Source organism: Peromyscus leucopus, chromosome 6 (assembly GCF_004664715.2).
Source record: "Peromyscus leucopus breed LL Stock chromosome 6, UCI_PerLeu_2.1, whole genome shotgun sequence".
Taxonomy (NCBI): Eukaryota; Metazoa; Chordata; class Mammalia; order Rodentia; family Cricetidae; genus Peromyscus; species Peromyscus leucopus.
The window spans coordinates 126082307-126101060 of record NC_051068.1 but is presented as its reverse complement, the minus strand read 5'-3'; the positions used below and the strand labels follow the sequence as shown (position 1 = coordinate 126101060).

Sequence of the window (18754 nt, the reverse complement as noted above, 5' to 3'; positions counted from 1 at the left end):
AAACTGTATAATTTCACAGTGTACTGGATGCAGACACAGTAAAGACAGAAGTCACAGACCATTCTCTGCTTTAGGGTCTCAGTAGGTAGACACAGTTGTCATTGACTGAAATGGGAAAGATTGAGGGCACTCAACTCTATGTGTAGTATCTAGAGGTAGGAAACCTGGAGTTGTTCTTCACAGACATGAGGCTGCCAATTCATCAAAAAACTGACTCAAATTAGAATTGTCCTGGGGAAATTCAAAATTTTGAGAAAAAGAAGAGAACGAAGGTACCAAATCCTGAGACAATGGCTTCAAAGTCAACTGAAAAGATATATTTTAGGGACAAAGGAATATATTTAATGCTATAACAAGTAAGGTGAATGTTGAAACTTACCATTGATTTTAGCAAAAAGCAAGTGTTTGTTCTCCCAAGAACAATTCTAGTAAGGTGTTGAGGAGAAAGCATGATGGAGTGAAGGTGTGGGGTGTTTAAAGACAGCAGGATAAAACACTTCTTAGGGCATCTTGCAGGTAAGTGAGCTGTTGTGGAATATTTGTACACTGCATGAAGATGTATTGCTGTGGTTGCTGTAATGAAGATCTGAATGGCCAATAGCTAAGCAGGAGGTCTAGGTGGGACTTCCAGGCAGGGAGAGAGAAACTGGGAAGAAGAATCTAGACATGCAGGAGGCTCCAGGAGATGCAGAACAAGTGGGGCATAGAGAGATGGAGAAGAGGTAAAAAGCCACATGGTAGAACGTAGATTATAGAAGCAAGTTAATTTAAGTTGTAAGAGCTAGTTGGGGATAAGCCTAAGCTAAAGGCCAAGCTTTCATAATTAATAAGAAGTCTCCGTGTCATTATTTGCAGGCTGGGTATCCCAATGAGAAAGAACTGCTACAGTGAGCAGATAAAATGGAGTGGATCCTTGAAAGAGTCCACATGTGATTCTTATTTTGTTGCTTATTTTTAAATGGGAGAAAACACCCTACATCTGTAGGAGGGTAGGGATGAACAATACGGGCAGAACACCGTCAGGTAAAACAAACAGTGGGGAGAATTCCTGGGAGAGCACACAAATGAAAAAGTTAGTTACAGTTAAAAGTAGGCAAGTCCATCTCTCCTTGGAAACAAAAGGGGAAGGAGGCTGTGTGTAGCCAAAACAGGTGGGAGGGAGATGCCATCCTGGGAGCTAGAGAGTTAGGAAGAGTTTGCAAGATGTGACAGAGCATAGGACAGAAGTGAGGATGAGGCTCGCTCGGCTGTGTCAGAGGCCAGCTGGGGTTAAAGTGTGATGATGTTAAGACTAGTCAGTATAGATTTAAGTAAGGTTGGCATAATTTTTTAAGGGAATTCAAAGACAAGAAAGAATAAGGGAGTTGGGGCTTTGTAGATGGGACTAATAACTAATGACTAATGACTATGGTGAAATACAAGACGACAAGAGGGATGTACGAAGTAGGTAAGACGAGCATACAGCAGAGGGTGAATTAGATGGATGGTATGGGGTCTGAGGACCAATTCAAATGTGGCCCAATAAAAAGGTTTTCTTTTTACTGATAGGATGACTTTGGGGAACCAGTGTCCAAGAGTGTTGGAATTAATGTTCTACAACTAAAATTCTGAAGCACACAAAGGAAGGGAAGGAGCATAGACTGTGTAATGATGGAGGAGAGTGGAAAGCAGGGAAGAACCCGTAGCACTTTTTATCGGACTCAGATAGGACCCCAGAGTGAGCGACCACATGAATTGTCACTGGGGAAGGCCTGGGTGCTGAGGACTTTCTGCATGTACACTTAAGGGTACAGAGAGTACAGAGCCTGACTGTAAACCAGTCCTTAAAACTTCAAAGAAAGGAGACTGACTATGTGGAAGGGATGATAGTATGATGCACTGAAGGGAGAAGTCGATACAATGTAGAAAGAGCAGCAAGAAGACACAGCTGGTCAGCCACCCTGCCACCATCCCGCAACTCAGAAGAGTAGAACAGCTCTACAGAGCAGCCCCCACTAGTGAGGGCTCTGGAGCACACAGTGTCCTGGGGGAGGGATGGATAGAGAGGGGGAAATTGTTCTGCTAAGATTCTAAATTAGCCGGCTGCTGAGTCTGCACATTCAATCGACCTCTCCCCTCCTGGCAGTGAAACTCTCATAAAGGGAGAGGTGGTGGGGTGCACAGCCCTTAGTATCCCACACAAGGAAACATTATTTCTTTAAAAGAAACCAACATTTCCCAAGATTTCAAGAATTTTTCCTGTAGGTCCTCATTCATTTTTATATCCCTTACAACTTGAACAAGGCTTGAAATATAAAAAGACACAATAACCACTTAGCTAAACTTATATGACTTTGAAGTTCATAATAGCCAATATCTTCGATGGCAGTTTTTGAAGCTAAAAGCCTAAACTCAAAAGTAGGGCATAGTCGCGAGTTTCCTACCTTGGCCTTAGTTGTAAATCTGAGATGCCTGCCCAGAAGCTAATTACAAAATGAGAGCCAGGGATTCTTTCCCTGGGGATGTGGACAGCACATTGTAAGGCGTCAAGACAGTTAATAGTTTTCAGCATTCACATTTATTCTTTCATTTTGAAGAAGAAACCCTGCCATTTAAAAACATGCAGAGCTAATTAAAGATTTTCCACTATTTCATTATCTGAACGTAGTTCCAAATTCTGACTTGAAACTCTTATCACAGAAAGACTCAACATCCCTCCACGAACAGTAAATGTGCATTCAATTAGCCCTTCAATACAAGTACATTTTAAATAAAAATATACTTTATTGCTAATCTCATTCTTTACAAATGCAAATACTCAATTTTCAAACCTGAAGAGTTTCCTTTATTTTGTTCTTCAGGGAGAAAAATGGTCTTTTCTTGTTTTACAGGGAAGACCCGAGTTTTCTGAAGTCGTGAGGAAGCTGGAGGAGTGTCTGTGCAATGTGGAGGTAAGAATTTGACCTGCTGAACTGTTTTAAAAAACGCCCGGAACATCATCAGGCCAGAGCTGCATCGCAGGGGCGCTAACAGCCACCCACGGCTGCATCGCAGGGGCGCTAACAGCCAACCACGGCTGCATCGCAGGGGTGCTAACAGCCACCACGTACCAAATGAAAGCATAAGAGGTGAGCTGCCCACCGTGGTTCACGTGGGAGAAGGAGGTCGGGGACACCTTCACCCTGGTTGTTCTTCTGGTGCTCCTAACATGAAGCTCAGGTCTAACCGCAGGACAGGAAGTGTTTCTAACTAACCAACCCGGGACAAGGTGTGGTCCCAACCACCACCACTGTCTAAACTCAAATCTCCTACAAAGCAATCTTTTTTTCTTTTCAATTAAAACTCCTTGGCCATTAGTTCAGGCCTACCACTGACTAGCTCTTACGTTTGTACTCAGCCCATTTCTGTTCATCTATATGTCACCATATTTTTTGTGGCTTTACCTGTGTGCCATTACATGCTGCTCCCTGGATGGCGGGCTGGTGTCTCCTGACTCATCCTTCCTCTTCCCAGAATTCTCCTTGTCTGCTTATCCTGCCTATACTTCCTGCCTTACCATTGGCCAATCAGCATTTTATTTATCAACCAATCAGAGCAACACACATTCACAGCATACAGAACATCCCACAGCACTTCCCCTTTTCTGACTAATCAAAAAGGAAGATTTCAACTTTAACATAGTAAAATTACATCCAATAGAAGTGTTATCAAGCAAGAATTACAATCATAATCTTTAATTTGGCAAAATTAAAGAAAACATTCTATCTATCCTATATTTGTGAGTCTCAAGTTTTATATCTAATTTACCTTTTATCATAACCAAGGAAAACTATAATTATAACTATCTAGTCCAGGGAGCAGCATGTAATGGCACATAGGTAAAGCCATGGAACACATGGCAACATAGAGATTAACAGAAATGGGCTGAGTTTAAATGTAAGAGCTAGTCAGTGGTAGTCCTACAAAGCAATCTTACAACTTGTCAGAATTGTATTGAACTCTCTTTCCTTCTTTTGGGATCCAAGAACCCCCTTGGCTGGTCCCAGGCTTCAGAATTTTTTCCTCAGGGCGTGAGATTCCTGAGTAAGTTTCTTGGGGCCCAGTGCCTCAAGGGTCTGGTAGACAAAGGGAATGGCATCAGACTCTCTCTGTAACACCTCATCCCTGCTAGAGAGGAGGCAAAGGCTGTCGGGGAGCAGAGGGAACTGGTGCTTAAAGAAAGCAACTGTGTAGCCCATTGGTCCGTAACCTGCTGACAAAGAACAGTCTCTGCTGCTGCTTCCAGGCAAGAGGCAAATTCTTATCAAATTTTAGTGTTTCTGAAAATAAGCAGGCCAGAGAATGGTCACAGCCATGCTGAGTTTAAAATTAGATATATTTTTAAAAAATGAAAGAGTGGGGGCTAGAGAGACAGTTCGGTGGCTAAGAGTGCTTCCTGCTCTGTCAGAGGACCAGAATCTAGATCCCGGCACCTACATCAGGCAGCCTGCAACTTTCTGTAACTCCAGCTACAAGGTACAAATTTTTTGGCCTCTATGGGCACACTTGAACACACACACACACACACACACACACACACACACACACACATGCACACGCACGCACGCCACAGACCACAGAGGCAAATAAATAAAACAAATCTTTAAAATTATAAATATAACAAACATATTGGAAGGTAAATATTTAGTATTTTTTTCTACAAATTTCTACACAAGTGATGAGCCAGCTAGAAGTCTATGCCATTGTCCATTTGTGTTCAGTGAGGAAGGAAACAGTATCTCACACAGTGCACAAATCTGCTGGATGCCATGACCTTAACAGGACATAGAGTGATAGATCCTGGTGATCAGGCTAATAATGGAAAAAATTCCCTTCATATCAAGGAGCTGTTTGCGTTAATTTTCTCTATAATTGCCTTAACTTGCTGTACACCTGGTCATGAAATAGCATTTAAAAATGGGCAAAAGAGCTAAAATGGAAGCACCTATTCAAAAATAGTATATTTCAAATGCATAGGAGGAAAGGACTGTACACAGGACTACAGGACTATGGTCTGTGCACATAGGAGGAGGAGAGGACTGTACACAGGACTGTGGTCTGTGCACATAGGAGGAGGAGAGGACTGTACACAGGACTGTGGTCTGTGCACATAGGAGGAGAGGACTGTACACAGGACTGTGGTCTGTGCATATAGGAGGAGAGGACTGTACACAGGACTGTGGTCTGTGCACATAGGAGGAGAGGACTGTACACAGGACTGTGGTCTGTGCACATAGGAGGAGAGGACTGTACACAGGACTGTGGTCTGTGCACATAGGAGGAGGAGAGGACTGTACACAGGACTGTGGTCTGTGCATAGGAGGAGGAGAGGACTGTACACAGGACTGTGGTCCATGCACATAGGAGCATGAGAGGACTGTACACAGGACTGTGGTCTGTGCACATAGGAGGAGAGGACTGTACACAGGACTGTGGTCTGTGCATAGGAGGAGGAGAGGACTGTACACAGGACTGTGGTCTGTGCACATAGGAGGAGGAGAGGACTGTACACAGGACTGTGGTCTGTGCACATAGGAGGAGGAGAGACTGTACACAGGACTGTGGTCTGTGCACATAGGAGGAGAGGATGTACACAGGACTGTGGTCTGTGCACATAGGAGGAGGAGAGGACTGTACACAGGACTGTGGTCCATGCACATAGGAGGAGGAGAGGACTGTACACAGGACTGTGGTCTGTGCACATAGGAGGAGGAGAGGACTGTACACAGGACTGTGGTCTGTGTGCACATAGGAGGAGAGGACTATACACAGGACTGTGGTCTGTGCATAGGAGGAGAGGACTGTACACAGGACTGTGGTCTGTGCACATAGTAGGAGGAGAGGACTGTACACAGGACTGTGGTCCATGCACATAGGAGGAGAGGACTGTACACAGGACTGTGGTCTGTGCACATAGGAGGAGAGGACTGTACACAGGACTGTGGTCTGTGCACATAGGAGGAGGAGAGGACTATACACAGGACTGTGGTCTGTGTGCACATAGGAGGAGAGGACTGTACACAGGACTGTGGTCTGTGTGCACAGGAGGAGGAGAGGACTGTACACAGGACTGTGGTCTGTGCACATAGGAGGAGGAGAGGACTGTACACAGGACTGTGGTCTGTGCACAGGAGGAGGAGAGGACTGTACACAGGACTGTGGTCTGTGCACATAGGAGGAGGAGAGGACTGTACACAGGACTGTGGTCTGTGCACATAGGAGGAGAGGACTATACACAGGACTGTGGTCTGTGCATAGGAGGAGAGGACTGTACACAGGACTGTGGTCTGTGCACATAGTAGGAGGAGAGGACTGTACACAGGACTGTGGTCCATGCACATAGGAGGAGAGGACTGTACACAGGACTGTGGTCTGTGCACATAGGAGGAGGAGAGGACTGTACACAGGACTGTGGTCTGTGCACATAGGAGGAGAGGACTATACACAGGACTGTGGTCTGTGCATAGGAGGAGAGGACTGTACACAGGACTGTGGTCTGTGCACATAGTAGGAGGAGAGGACTGTACACAGGACTGTGGTCTGTGCACATAGAAGGAGGAGAGGACTGTACACAGGACTGTGGTCTGTGTGCACAGGAGGAGGAGAGGACTGTACACAGGACTGTGGTCTGTGCACATAGGAGGAGAGGACTGTACACAGGACTGTGGTCTGTGCACATAGGAGGAGAGGACTGTACACAGGACTGTGGTCTGTGCACATAGGAGGAGGAGAGGACTGTACACAGGACTGTGGTCTGTGCACATAGGAGGAGGAGAGGACTGTACACAGGACTGTGGTCTGTGCACAGGAGGAGGAGAGGACTGTACACAGGACTGTGGTCTGTGCACATAGGAGGAGGAGAGGACTGTACACAGGACTGTGGTTCATGTGTGCACATAGGAGGAGAGGACTGTACACAGGACTGTGGTTCATGTGTGCACATAGGAGGAGAGGACTGTACACAGGACTGTGGTCTGTGCACATAGGAGGAGAGGACTGTACACAGGACTGTGGTTCATGTGTGCACATAGGAGGAGAGGACTGTACACAGGACTGTGGTCCATGCACATGAAGGCAGAGGGTCTGAAACAATTAGACATGTCTGCCTGTGCCAGCACAGCAAAATCAAGACGAGCACAAGAAACATTTTCTTCCTTAAAATACATCTCAGCTCAGAGCCCCTGGAGTGTGGTCTATTGGGAAATACTTCCAGGATGGCAGGCACTCATCATTCTCTCTCATTCTTCACAGAAACTGCTGGAAAGGAAGGCTTTCACTGAGAGGGAGGCGTCCTTCTCCTGACACACAGAAAGTCATGGATATGGGGAGAGTAGTGCCTGTGTTGCAGGACTCTTACTGACAAGAGCGTCTTCTAGATGGACTTGGCTGTTACAAGACACCTTCAGGGTCTGAGCTCCAAGTACCCTTTATGTGAATCTTGGAGTTCAACCAGACAAGGTTGTTCCTAGCCTAGGATTATAGATGGGAGTAGGAATTACCCCATGTGCTGGCTCCTCTTATGTCAACTTGACACACAAACTAGAGTTATCTGAAAGGAAGTTAAACTGAGAAAACTGCCTCCCTAAGATCCAGCTATAAGGCATTTTCTTAATCAGTGATTGATGGGAGAGGGCCCAGCCTATGGTGGATGGTTCTATCCCTGGCCTGGTGGTCCTAGGTTCTATGAGAGTAGCAAGCCAGTAAGCAGTACCCATCCATGGCCTCTGCATCAGCTCCTGCTTCCAGGTTTCTGCCCTGTTTGAGTTCCTGTCCTGACTTCCTTCAGTGATGTGAGATGAGTAAGGCCGACTAGTAGCCACAAAATAAAATAAAAAGGGTGATATAAGGTGGGTAAGGCTGAAAGCACTGGGCCCCGCCTCAAGCAAACAAACAGCCGTGACATGAGCAGCGAGCACTCTGGCCAGAGGAAAACCTGACCCATAAAATCCAAACTGGATGTTGAGGATGTGTAGCCCCAGAACCAACCTAGAAATGCCACAGTCACTAGGAGCAGATGTAGCTAGAGTTTTCCTGCCTTCCCACAGTCAGGACAAATCTCTGTCACCCGCCAGTCCCACAGCCGCTCAGACCCAACCAAGTAAACACAGAGACTTATATTGCTTACAGACTGTATGGCCGTGGCAGGCTTCTTGCTAACTGTTCTTATACCTTAAATTGAATCCATTTCCATAAATCTATACCTTGCCCCATCGCTCGTGGCTTACTGGCATCTTCACATGCTGCTTGTTCTGGCTACGGCTGGACATGATTCTTTCTGCCTTCCTGTTCTTTCTTTTCTCCTCTCTGTTAGTCCCACCTATACTTCCTGCCTGGCCACTGGCCAATCAGTGTTTTATTTATTGAACAATCAGAGTAATTTGACATGCAGACCATCCCACAGCAAGCAGAGCCTGCCACAACTCCACATATATAAACCTCAGCCCTTTAATAAATGAGAGCTTGTCCCTGGATCAGAGACAGCAGGACCCCAGCTAGGAGCCAGCAACAATGATGGACAACAATATAGAAGTGTAAAGCAAATAAACCCTTTCCTCCCCAACTTTCTTTTTGATCATGATGTTACCTTACAGCAATCAAAACCCTAAATAAGACACTCCCAAACAGGGGCAATGAAAGGATCTGGAAAACAAGCTTGTTTAGTCACATTGACCAGGACTTCAGGGGCACTCTCCCCTAGCAGAAAAGATAAGCACCTTACACAAAGAGAGTTCACTGGACAGGTAACACTGATTAATGAACCAGGCTTGTGGGATCCCATATGGCTCTATCCTCCCTACTATGGATTTAATTTTTTAGTCAGGTTGACACCAGGGTCAAAGGAGACCTGCTGGTCACATTGGCAAATGTGACAATGTTGAGAGGGTTAGGAAACATTCAAAGGCAAGAATCTAGAATATCTTGGAAAAGAAATAATACACATGTCTAACAAGAATAAAATTGAAAAGAATGACATACTGTTCTTCCCAGAGCTGTAGAAACAACAGTATGGACTGGGGGCACGGCCTCCAGATCACTGTGTTAGTGCTAGAACAAGCCCAGAGGCAGCTACAGTGTGAGGAGGCTCACTTGTGGCAGAACGAAAGATCTGACTGCCCCACTCTGAGATGACCAAACAAAAGAGGACCCAACTGAACTCTCAGTCTTTAAAGAAGAATGAAAATCGCCACTTGCATTATGGTAGGGAGTCTTCGGAATGCTTAAGAAGTTGAAATTCTATATTATGAAGAGCATTTGAAGGAACCAGGAATTTTTACCAAGAAGTTGAGAGAATTACCATGAGCCCAAGGGCTATTTTCAAAGATCCTAAGGACCACCAGTCAGCAACGAGATTAGTCCATTTACCAGATATCAAATCATGCTCCATCTTACAAAATGGATGTGTTCTTACAAAAGTGTGTATGATGGTTGCTGGTGTCAGCTTGATAGGATCTAAAGTCACTTGGGAAATGGATGTCTGGGCATGTCTCTGTGGGATTGTCTTGATCACCTCGATTGTGTTAATTGATATGGGAAAAACCCATTTTAATTGTGGATGAAACCATTCCCTGGACTGAGATCCTAGAAGGCATAAAGTGGAGAGAGTGAGCCGAGCAGAGTGCATTGTTGCACGAATCTGCTGTGGGATGGTCTGTATGTCAAATTACTCTGATTAGTCAATAAATAAAATACTGATTGGCCGGTGGCTGGGCAGGAAGCATAGGCGGGACTAACAGAGAGGAGAAAAGAAAGAACAGGAAGGCAGAAAGAATCATGTCCAGCCGCAGCCAGAACAAGCAGCATGTGAAGATGCCAGTAAGCCACGAGCGATGGGGCAAGGTATAGATTTATGGAAATGGATTAATTTAAGCTATAAGAACAGTTAGCAAGAAGCCTGCCATGGCCATACAGTTTGTAAGCAATATAAGTCTCTGTGTTTACTTGGTTGGGTCTGAGCGGCTGTGGGATTGGCAGGTGAGAAAGATTTGTCCTGGCTGTGGGCAAGGCAGGAAAACTCTAGCTACACGAATCCTAAATGGTCTTATAATAAAAACCTAGAGCTAGATATCAGGGTGACAGCTGAGAGATCAGAGACGCAGAGCAAGCCACAGACACCACCTCTTACCTCATCAACTCCTCAGCCAGAAAGAAGTTCCTGTCTCCTCCTACCTTATAGTCCTTTCTCTGCCCAGCCTTATCACCTCCTGTCTCAATCTCCCTAGTGCTGGAATTAAAGGTGCATGATTCCAAGTGCTGGAGTTAAAGATGTGTACCACCACTGCCTAGCTCTGTTTCTCTTGTAGCCTAGCATGACCTTGAACTCACAGAGATCCAGACGGATCTCTGCCTCTGCCTCTCAAGTGATAAGATTAAAGGTGTGTGCCACCACTGCCTGACGTCTATGGCTAACTCTGTGGCTGGCTCTGTCCTCTGATCTTCAGGCAAGCTTTATTTCCTAGATTACAAACAATATATCACCACAATGCATCATTACTGTTTCCTGATTCTGGGTGCAATCTCACAACTGCTTTAAGCTCATGCTGCCCGAATTCCCCAAGATGGACTATACTTTGAACTGTGAGCTAAAACAAAAACTTCCTCCCTTAAGTTGCTTTTGGCAGAGTATTTTATCACAATAACTAAGTGTGTGAACCCATGTAATATCACGGGAGAAGATTTAGCTACACCTGAAAGGAGTGCTACCATGAATCTTATCACTACAGTGAAGAACATGGTGAATCTTTGGGTCATCAAATAATAATCATCTAAATAACATTTTATAAATTTAATTTGGGCTTACTATGTTTTGGGGAAGATGGAAGTAAGGATAATACCAGCTAGCAAAATAGAAAGGATCAAAAAGTAGATCAAGCTAAGCCGATCTTATCACCAGAGGTTGAAGCAAATGTAGATGAATGAAATTCAACTAGAAGAAGCCCTCAAATAGAAAGTTCCGGTACAGGTGCCTGGTGGAGTGAGTAAACAAAGCCTTTCATGCTTTCTCCATCCAGCTCATGTCTCCTGCCTCAAGTAACAGCAGTGGTTCTCTGTCGCCTTCCTCTTCCTCTGATTGCCTGGTGGGCCGGGGAGGGCCTGGCCGGAGCCATGTGGCAGCTTTAAGGAGCCGGTTTGAGTTGGAATATGCCCTAAATGCAAGGTCCTATGCTGCTTGGTCTCAAAGGTAAGTGACATTGTCATCAAGCGTCTTACCGTGAATCCAGATTTCAATTCCTGATCAAGAAAGTCACCTGGATGATAGCTGTCTAGAGGAGCCTGAATAGCCCTCTGGAAAACATTGAAGGAGAGTTTTGATTTCATTTTCCTTACATGGTGAAAACAAACTTAAACTTTAATCCTTCTTTAGTTCAGGTTCTTCTGTAAAGTATCAGTAATACCAGTGAGCTCTGGAATCAAGGGACATGTCTGTTGTAAAGTGATCAAGTGTTCTAAATTACTGAATTATTTTGGGGTGGTCTTGTGTAATTCAAGGAAGGACTCCCATGTATGAACCTGGAAACAGTCTTGGTTGTGGAGCATCAGACATCCAGAGTCACACGAACCTTCACGGCTCTGCAATTCCATTCCTGGAATATACCCCACAAAACTGGAAACAGATGTTCAAACAAACCTTGTACACAAATGTTTATAGCCACCTTGTTCACAGTAACCAAAGATTGGAAACAACTCAAGTGTCCACCTAAGGGTGGAGAGACAACCTTTTGGGAGGCACCATGCAGTATAGCACTATTCAGCCATAAAAAGAAATAAATATGGATAAACCTTGAAAGCATATCTACAGAGTCCCTGTTTTTGTTTTTGTTTTTGTTTTGGTTTTGGTTTTTCAAGACAGGGATGCTCTGTGTAGCTTTGCACTTTTCCTGGGACTCACTTGGTAGCCCAAGCTGGCCTCGAACTCACAAAGATCCACCTGCCTCTGCCTCCCAAGTACTGGGATTAAAGGCGTGTGCCACCACCGCCCGGCCAGAGTCCCTGTTTTATATGACTTCCCTAATATGAGGATCCAAATAGAATAGATTTGTGAATAACTTAGACACACACACACACACACACACACACACACACTTTTTGATTACTGAATGACTTCAATAGCTGGGTATGGTTCCTTACAGATGTGCAGGTGGGAAATCTGATACTAGAGAGCCAGTATGATTGGGTTCTGGTCCTCTATAAAGAACATCACTTTTCCTGACTCTAGACTCCACCCCCAGATCTGGTTCATCTTAATTACCTCCTCAGAGACCCTATTTTCAAAACAGCCACATGAGATATTAGAGCTTCAGCATATAAATTTGAGGAAAGAAATTATCTATTATATATCAACAAGTAAATCTATGAAAAAAGCAAAAATAGATTGATGTTGGCAAGAATTGACAGGAGAGAGAAGTTTGGAGGGACTTCTTAATGGGTATTAGTTCTGTTTTAGACAATGAAATTTGAGAGTTATAGGTGCCCTTTATAAAAACAGTATTAGCTGGGCGGTGGTGGCACACGCCTTTAATCCCAGTACTCGGGAGGCAGAGCCAGGCGGATCTCTGTGAGTTCGAGGTCAGCTTGGGCTATAGAGTGAGATCCAGGAAAAGCACAAAGTTACACAGAGAAACCCTGTCTCGAAAAACAAAAAACAAACAAACAAAAAAACCTGTATTAATGTAGTAAATACCACTGAAATTCTCATTTTAAAATTGTTAATTTTAGGTTATCTAAACTTCATCAGAGGAAACACACTGAGCAGTATTCCTCTTAGTGACCTCCCCTGTTCACATGGCTCAGTTCCCTATAGGCAGGTGTCTTGACTTTGAGCCTCACTGTGGATTCAAGGAGAGCTATGTTAGTCATCTTTTGCTTTAAGATGTCTATGCAACTGTCCATCTCAAAATTCAGGACCGACAGCCATACCTAGACATTTCTAGCTCAGATGCCCATAGGGTGGTTCTGGGTGAACTTGGCAGTCTCTTCTAAAGCTTAGGTGTCTGTAGGCTGGTTCTAGGTAAACTTGGCAGTGGACTCAATTATAACCAGATCTGCTCTGTGAGTCTCAGCCTCCTCGGATGCACATAAGAACACAGTAACTGTGCCATGCTCTCCTTACAAACAAAAGCAGGCGCTTCGTATGCATGCTTCAAGCCTTTGCTCATGTTTTAGCCTCTGGCATCAGCTAATCACTGAACACAGTCCCAGTGTCAAGGAGACAAGATGCATTTAACCACCATCAGAGAGAACTATAGTCACAGGCTGAAGGACACAGATCCAGAATGCTGTTACCTACTAGATATGAAAATATTGTTACCGAGAAAGTCAGCATTTACTGCATGGTCGCCAGTGAGAAGGAATGTGTCTGGCTCTTGGACATGGAGCATCTATTATTGGTCTAACTAAGCACATGAGGGAGAACAATGGGTGAAGTCAGAGTTCACTAATATGAGCAAGGTTGGCAGAGCCCATGCTCTGAATTAGAACCAAGAAGGTAGAAGTTGTGAAGCTGATGGGAACCCTGGAACCCAGAACTTGCCTCCAGAAATGAATGATCTGAGGACCTCTCTCCTACAGGAGCCAAGAGCTTCTGGACATGGACCCAGTTACATGTCCACTCACTGCACTCTTCTACCACTGAGAAAGGTCTCCACAGCTCTGAGGTGGCAAAGGGTTCAGGGGAACTTGCAAGGGTCTTACACTGCCTGCAAACTGCTAATGGTGCCTTTTTAGCTGTGCCTGTATTCCTGGTCTGAAGAAGGAGTTTCAGAAACAGCTATAACAATATGCACAGCTGAATCATGAGAGCTCTAATTTAAAGAATATCCTGGAATTAAGTATGAGCAGCTTTGATGGGTAGCCAGGCATATCCAATACTGTTTGTTGTCGCTGGATTTCCATCTTCAGTACAGTTTCATAAGGACTCACATTAGATTGGGTTGAGACACATTGCCATCTTACAGTTGTGTCTCTGTTTCATATTCCTCATTTGTAGTTTTTTCAAGCAATCCTCTGAGCAGTCCGGTCGTGATATTTCTGCAACAGTTCACATGAGAATCGTCCAGTAGAGGCAGAAGTTCAGAGGCTGAGCTGCAGAATCACGGAGGGGCACTACTAGAGCAGTGAGTGCTTGACAGACACAAGCAAACCCATTCACAGAATTCTGTCTGTTACTGCAGAGGAGTCAGAATTTGTCGCTCGGAGTGTGACACAGAATGGGATGCACAGCAGCACACAGGGTGAGGAGACAGGCCACTAGCCCAGGCTGCTTCTTTGAGCAGCTCCCTTGAGTGTTCTCCACAGCTTCTTTACCAATTTCTTCCCTCTGTGGTGGTGGTAGGACTCTATTTTGGCCTTTATTTTCCCTCCCTGAACATCTTAGTTCCCCCATTTTCAGCATCGGTGAACTGAAGGTTAGTTTATTTATTGTCCCACCCGTAGAAAGCAAAGCGAATTATTTGAAGTCCATGATATAAATATCCTAGTGACGCATTTAGTGAAAATATGCAAGGAGTCAAGAGAAGAATCATGTATTTTTTATGCATTACTACACCCAACTATCTTGCAGTTTGACTGACATGAGGACATTATGTAACAAATATTTGTATAGCAGATAAAGAATGAAAATGGGATAAATTGGCTCAATATATGGTGATTGCTATGAATTCAGAGTGGAATCGGCGAACAGGCACTGGCTGTTTCTTCATCATTCTGTTTAAATATCTGCCGTCATGAAACCCCTGTGAAGTGCTGGACACTGTTTTAAATACTTTGAATAGCCATGCAATTAAGTTTTCAGAGGCAGACCTTTCAGTTTTTGCAGATGAAGAAACTGGGGAACGTATAAGCAGCTCTCCTGAGTGAATGGAAAACAAGCAGGAGGCTGAGCTGGATTCCCACAAGGGCCTTCGCTGTGCTTTCTAAATTCCCCTGGCGCAGGAGGCAGTGGGTTCCAGAAGCTCGTTATGTTTTGCCAACGCTTGCGTTTTCTGGACTTCTCCCATTTTGTTCTGGAAGTTGATCCAGGAATGGATTCAGGACTCCCTGCAAGTCTGCTTTTCCAGCTTTTTGTGATGAAGGCAGAGGAAGGAAGGTGGGTAGCCAGTCAGTTCTCGAAGTGAAAGAGCCCAGGGAGGCCAGAATTGACGGACTCGGGCCAGCAGGGCCCCGGGGTCAGCTGCCTACAGTGGTTCTCAACTTTGCCAGTTAGAATCATCTGTGACACTCACAAAGGACCAGCGTCTAGGGCCAATTAAAGCCCATCATGGAGACATCTAGCTTTAGAAAACCCTGAAGATTCTGGGTAGCCCCTACACAGCAAAGCAGGTGAAGCTCAAAGAAAGAGGTGTGGTGCTAACCTGCGGGTCTCTGTGGGGAGGAGATGTAACTGCTGGCACAGATGGGCGAGGACACTTTGCCAACACCACATTTGACCAAGACGGCCTTCTCTAAAGGATGGTTGAGTCCTTGTGCCATGTAAGTCTCAGACCTGGGCTTCCTACCAAGCCCAATTACACAGGAAACTATAATGTATGTTGTGTGTGTTGCTGAGGTTCTGGAAAATGCGTACAACTTGGTGTGTGGTCCCCACTACTGTATAGACCTGGGCCTCTCAACAACATATTTAACTGGTGTATTTACACACACTTCTAGTTCTGACGCCAATTGCCAATAAATTGGAATTTGGAAACTCTTGGTTTAGGGTAGGTTTCCACTGTTTGCATGCATGCTTGTTTCTAGTTGTTGTTATCATCTTTTCCTGAGTAAAACAAATTTCAAGGTGAGAAGTCACGTCAGGTATTTCCTCCGTGAAAAATAGGAAATCGCTAATTCTGATGGAAATCGCTAATTCTGACCAAAATCACAAATCGACTAAAATCTGAGATTAAGGAAGCCATTCTTGAAGTTCTGCCTCTTTTTAAATATTTTGTGTCCAGATATATTTAGAAACCCAACATGTGGCACTTGCTCCTCCCACGGGGTCTGAAATCTCCCATATTGTGCATGGATTACATCATGTTAAATTTAGAAATGACAAAGTGATGAACAACCTTTCAGATGCGAAAACCAATTAGTGTTTGTGTGGGGCTGAGTTCCGAGAATAGTACTGCGACACAGTTAGCTGTCCAGGGGAAGACACTGGGGACCCAGAATTCAAAGCTCTATAACAGACACCCTTGGGATTAATCTCTCACACTACAAAAGAGCCCATCCAAGGACTCCTCTAAATAGCTTTCCTAGTGTGCTGAGAAAATATTTCAACGTACACAATGTGAATATAATGTATAAAAATCTCTTCACATATAATTTTCCTAGCATGCTGGAATTGTGCAATATGATAGCTCTATGAAATGAACACATGGGTCAGGTCTTCCACTCTGTAACCCCCTGCCCCCTCCCCCTCAATTATCCCCTTGCCTCCTAATCATGTCTTCACCCCAACCGTTTTTCCTTGTCAACTCTCAGTTAATTTCAGCTTCCTCCCCAAGGTAGTTTTAAATGGCCCTACATCTTCCTTGTCTCTGCTCATGTATGATGTTTGCCTGGTTCCTGGTTCCAGTCCCCCAGCCCAGCCCCTCTCTCTCACACACAGTGTTGGGCCCCTCAGTCCATACTTACAGCCTTAACCTCTCCCAGCATTTTGATGTCTTCAGCGTCTCTCTCTCCTGCCCTACCTTCCACACCCCTCTCACCTCCTGCACTAGCACACACTTCCTCCTCCTGCAGAGCTCTGGAACCCTCAGTGATTCTCCATCGCCTCCAACGTGGGTGGCGCTCCATCCAGGACGCTAATGTCATTAGCTAACTTGTTTTCATTCTGTATCCCAGTGGTTCTAAACTGAGTGGTCTCATTCTCCTCTTCTCATCAACACTCTAGTTTGCAAAAATTGTGTGAAGCATTTATTATAGTCTTAATGACTAAAGGTGCTACTGTTTAGGGCCAAAATGTTGGAATTTGGGGTCATCCTATAAACTTCAAAATGACCCTTCAGCCGGGCAGTGGTGGCTCACGCCTTTAATCCCAGCACTCAGGAGGCGGAGCTAGGCAGATCTCTATGAGTTCGAGGCCAGCCTGGTCTACAGAGTGAGATCCAGGACAGGCACCAAAACTACACAGAGAAACCCTGTCTCAAAAAACAAACAAAAATGACCCTTCATAAAAATTTCCTGAATAAACACACTATAGACATCCTATAATAGACCCTACATCCCGTAGATATATCATGCTTAATCTGTCAGCCAGCCCCCCCAGACTAATTGATTTTTAACCTTGCCCACTATTATGTCTTATTCCCCACTAGTTCATTCAATTTCTCTGGCAAGGCTCTACCTCCTAAAGGTTCCACAATCTTCTCAAACAACACCACCATCTGTGGTCCACATGTTCAAATATGTGAGCCTTTGGGATCAGGGATGCACTTCCCATTCAATCAACAATAGCTTCCTATTAAGACAATAATTGCCACTTACCTCATGTGATGTGAGAGGGGAAACAGCCGTATTCATATCATGGGACTTTTTAAAAAAGCAAATTGCCTTGCACTGAAATGGCTAAGAAAAGTTTTGTTGAAGAGACAGGAAAAACAGGCTGGAAGCCTGAGAGAATGGTTGATTATAAATTTGTCACTCTCTGCCACACTCCCTCTTTTCAGGTAAGAATAGACATCCCTTTCTCCAAATGACCCATGGCAGCTCTTTTTCCTTGCATTAGGGGTCTTCACTTACATAGATCTAGTTGAAGTTGCTTCTGTTCCTTTGAAATATTCTCCTATCCCTGTGTCAAAGATGATGGCCTTAATAACTCAGAGCCAGTGGCATCATTAGGAGTCCTTCTACCTGTTAAGACCTGCTTCTTCTTTGTTACCTCTTTGCTTCTAGCTGTCACCATTTCATATTAACAGTTTGCATGTTTCCACCACAGAAAAGAGTTTGAGTATAGAGGGTGAACTCACAGACTGGCATGGACAGATTTGGCATCCTTCCCACAGTGAGCCTCCTTTTCCATCCAGTTAGTACATTTTTGCATTTATTTAGATGAATTTTAATATAATCCATGGATTATATCATGATCTCTATTTTTACTACCCTCATAGAAGACAAAAATCCATAGATTGATTATAAATCATTCCATCTAGTTTTATATAAATATAATACTAATTATGTGTCTGCGCGCAGGGCGGGGTGGGAGGTTTTGCACACGAGTGCTGTTGCCTGTGGTAGCCACAAGAGGCCGTCAGACTCCCTTGGCGATGAAGTCACTGGCTGTGAGTTGCCTGATGAAGTTGTTGGGAACTGAACCTGGGTTCTTGAGGAGCAATGTGTACCCTGACCTGCCGAGCCCTTTCTCTGCCACCTTACCTTCACGTCATCGTATTTACTTCCCAGTGCTTTTGCTTCACTGTAATTTTTGGAATTTCACACTTGGATACTGTTCTGCAAATCTGTCGTTTCTTTAAACTTAGCCAGATTTACTTTTTATTCATGGCTCTGACCTGTCGCATCTGTCTTCTGGTCCTGTTTTCCTTCCTCGAATGCATCTTAAACTTTGCTTTAGTGTAACAGAAGTGGATGTATTAATCCAGATGTGAGATGATTCCTTTCCTTTTCTCTTTAGAGACAGATATTCTGTGGATGCAGGATTTGGGGAGTTGGCAGGTTCCTGTTACTATTAACATTTTACCTATAAATCTTGTTATCTGTCTTTTGTTCCCAATCTGTCCTTCCTAACTAACCTTGAAGCTTTTCC

At 44.5% G+C, this 18754-nt stretch overlaps 1 protein-coding gene across 3 annotated transcripts in view; it reads left to right on the top strand.

The window, feature by feature from the left end:
- LOC114702493 (serine/threonine-protein kinase TNNI3K) overlaps positions 1-18754 on the top strand; it is a 273778-nt gene that overhangs the window by 219231 nt on the left and 35793 nt on the right. For 2 of the 3 annotated variants that reach the window (XM_028882930.2, XM_028882931.2), the window contains exons 22-23: positions 2871-2930; positions 11028-11197. In XM_028882930.2, coding sequence (XP_028738763.1) covers positions 2871-2930; positions 11028-11197 — 230 coding nt within the window. Of the gene's footprint in view, positions 1-2870; positions 2931-11027; positions 11198-11505; positions 11766-18754 lie in introns of those variants that run through there. The other variant, XM_028882932.2, reaches the window with a different exon arrangement.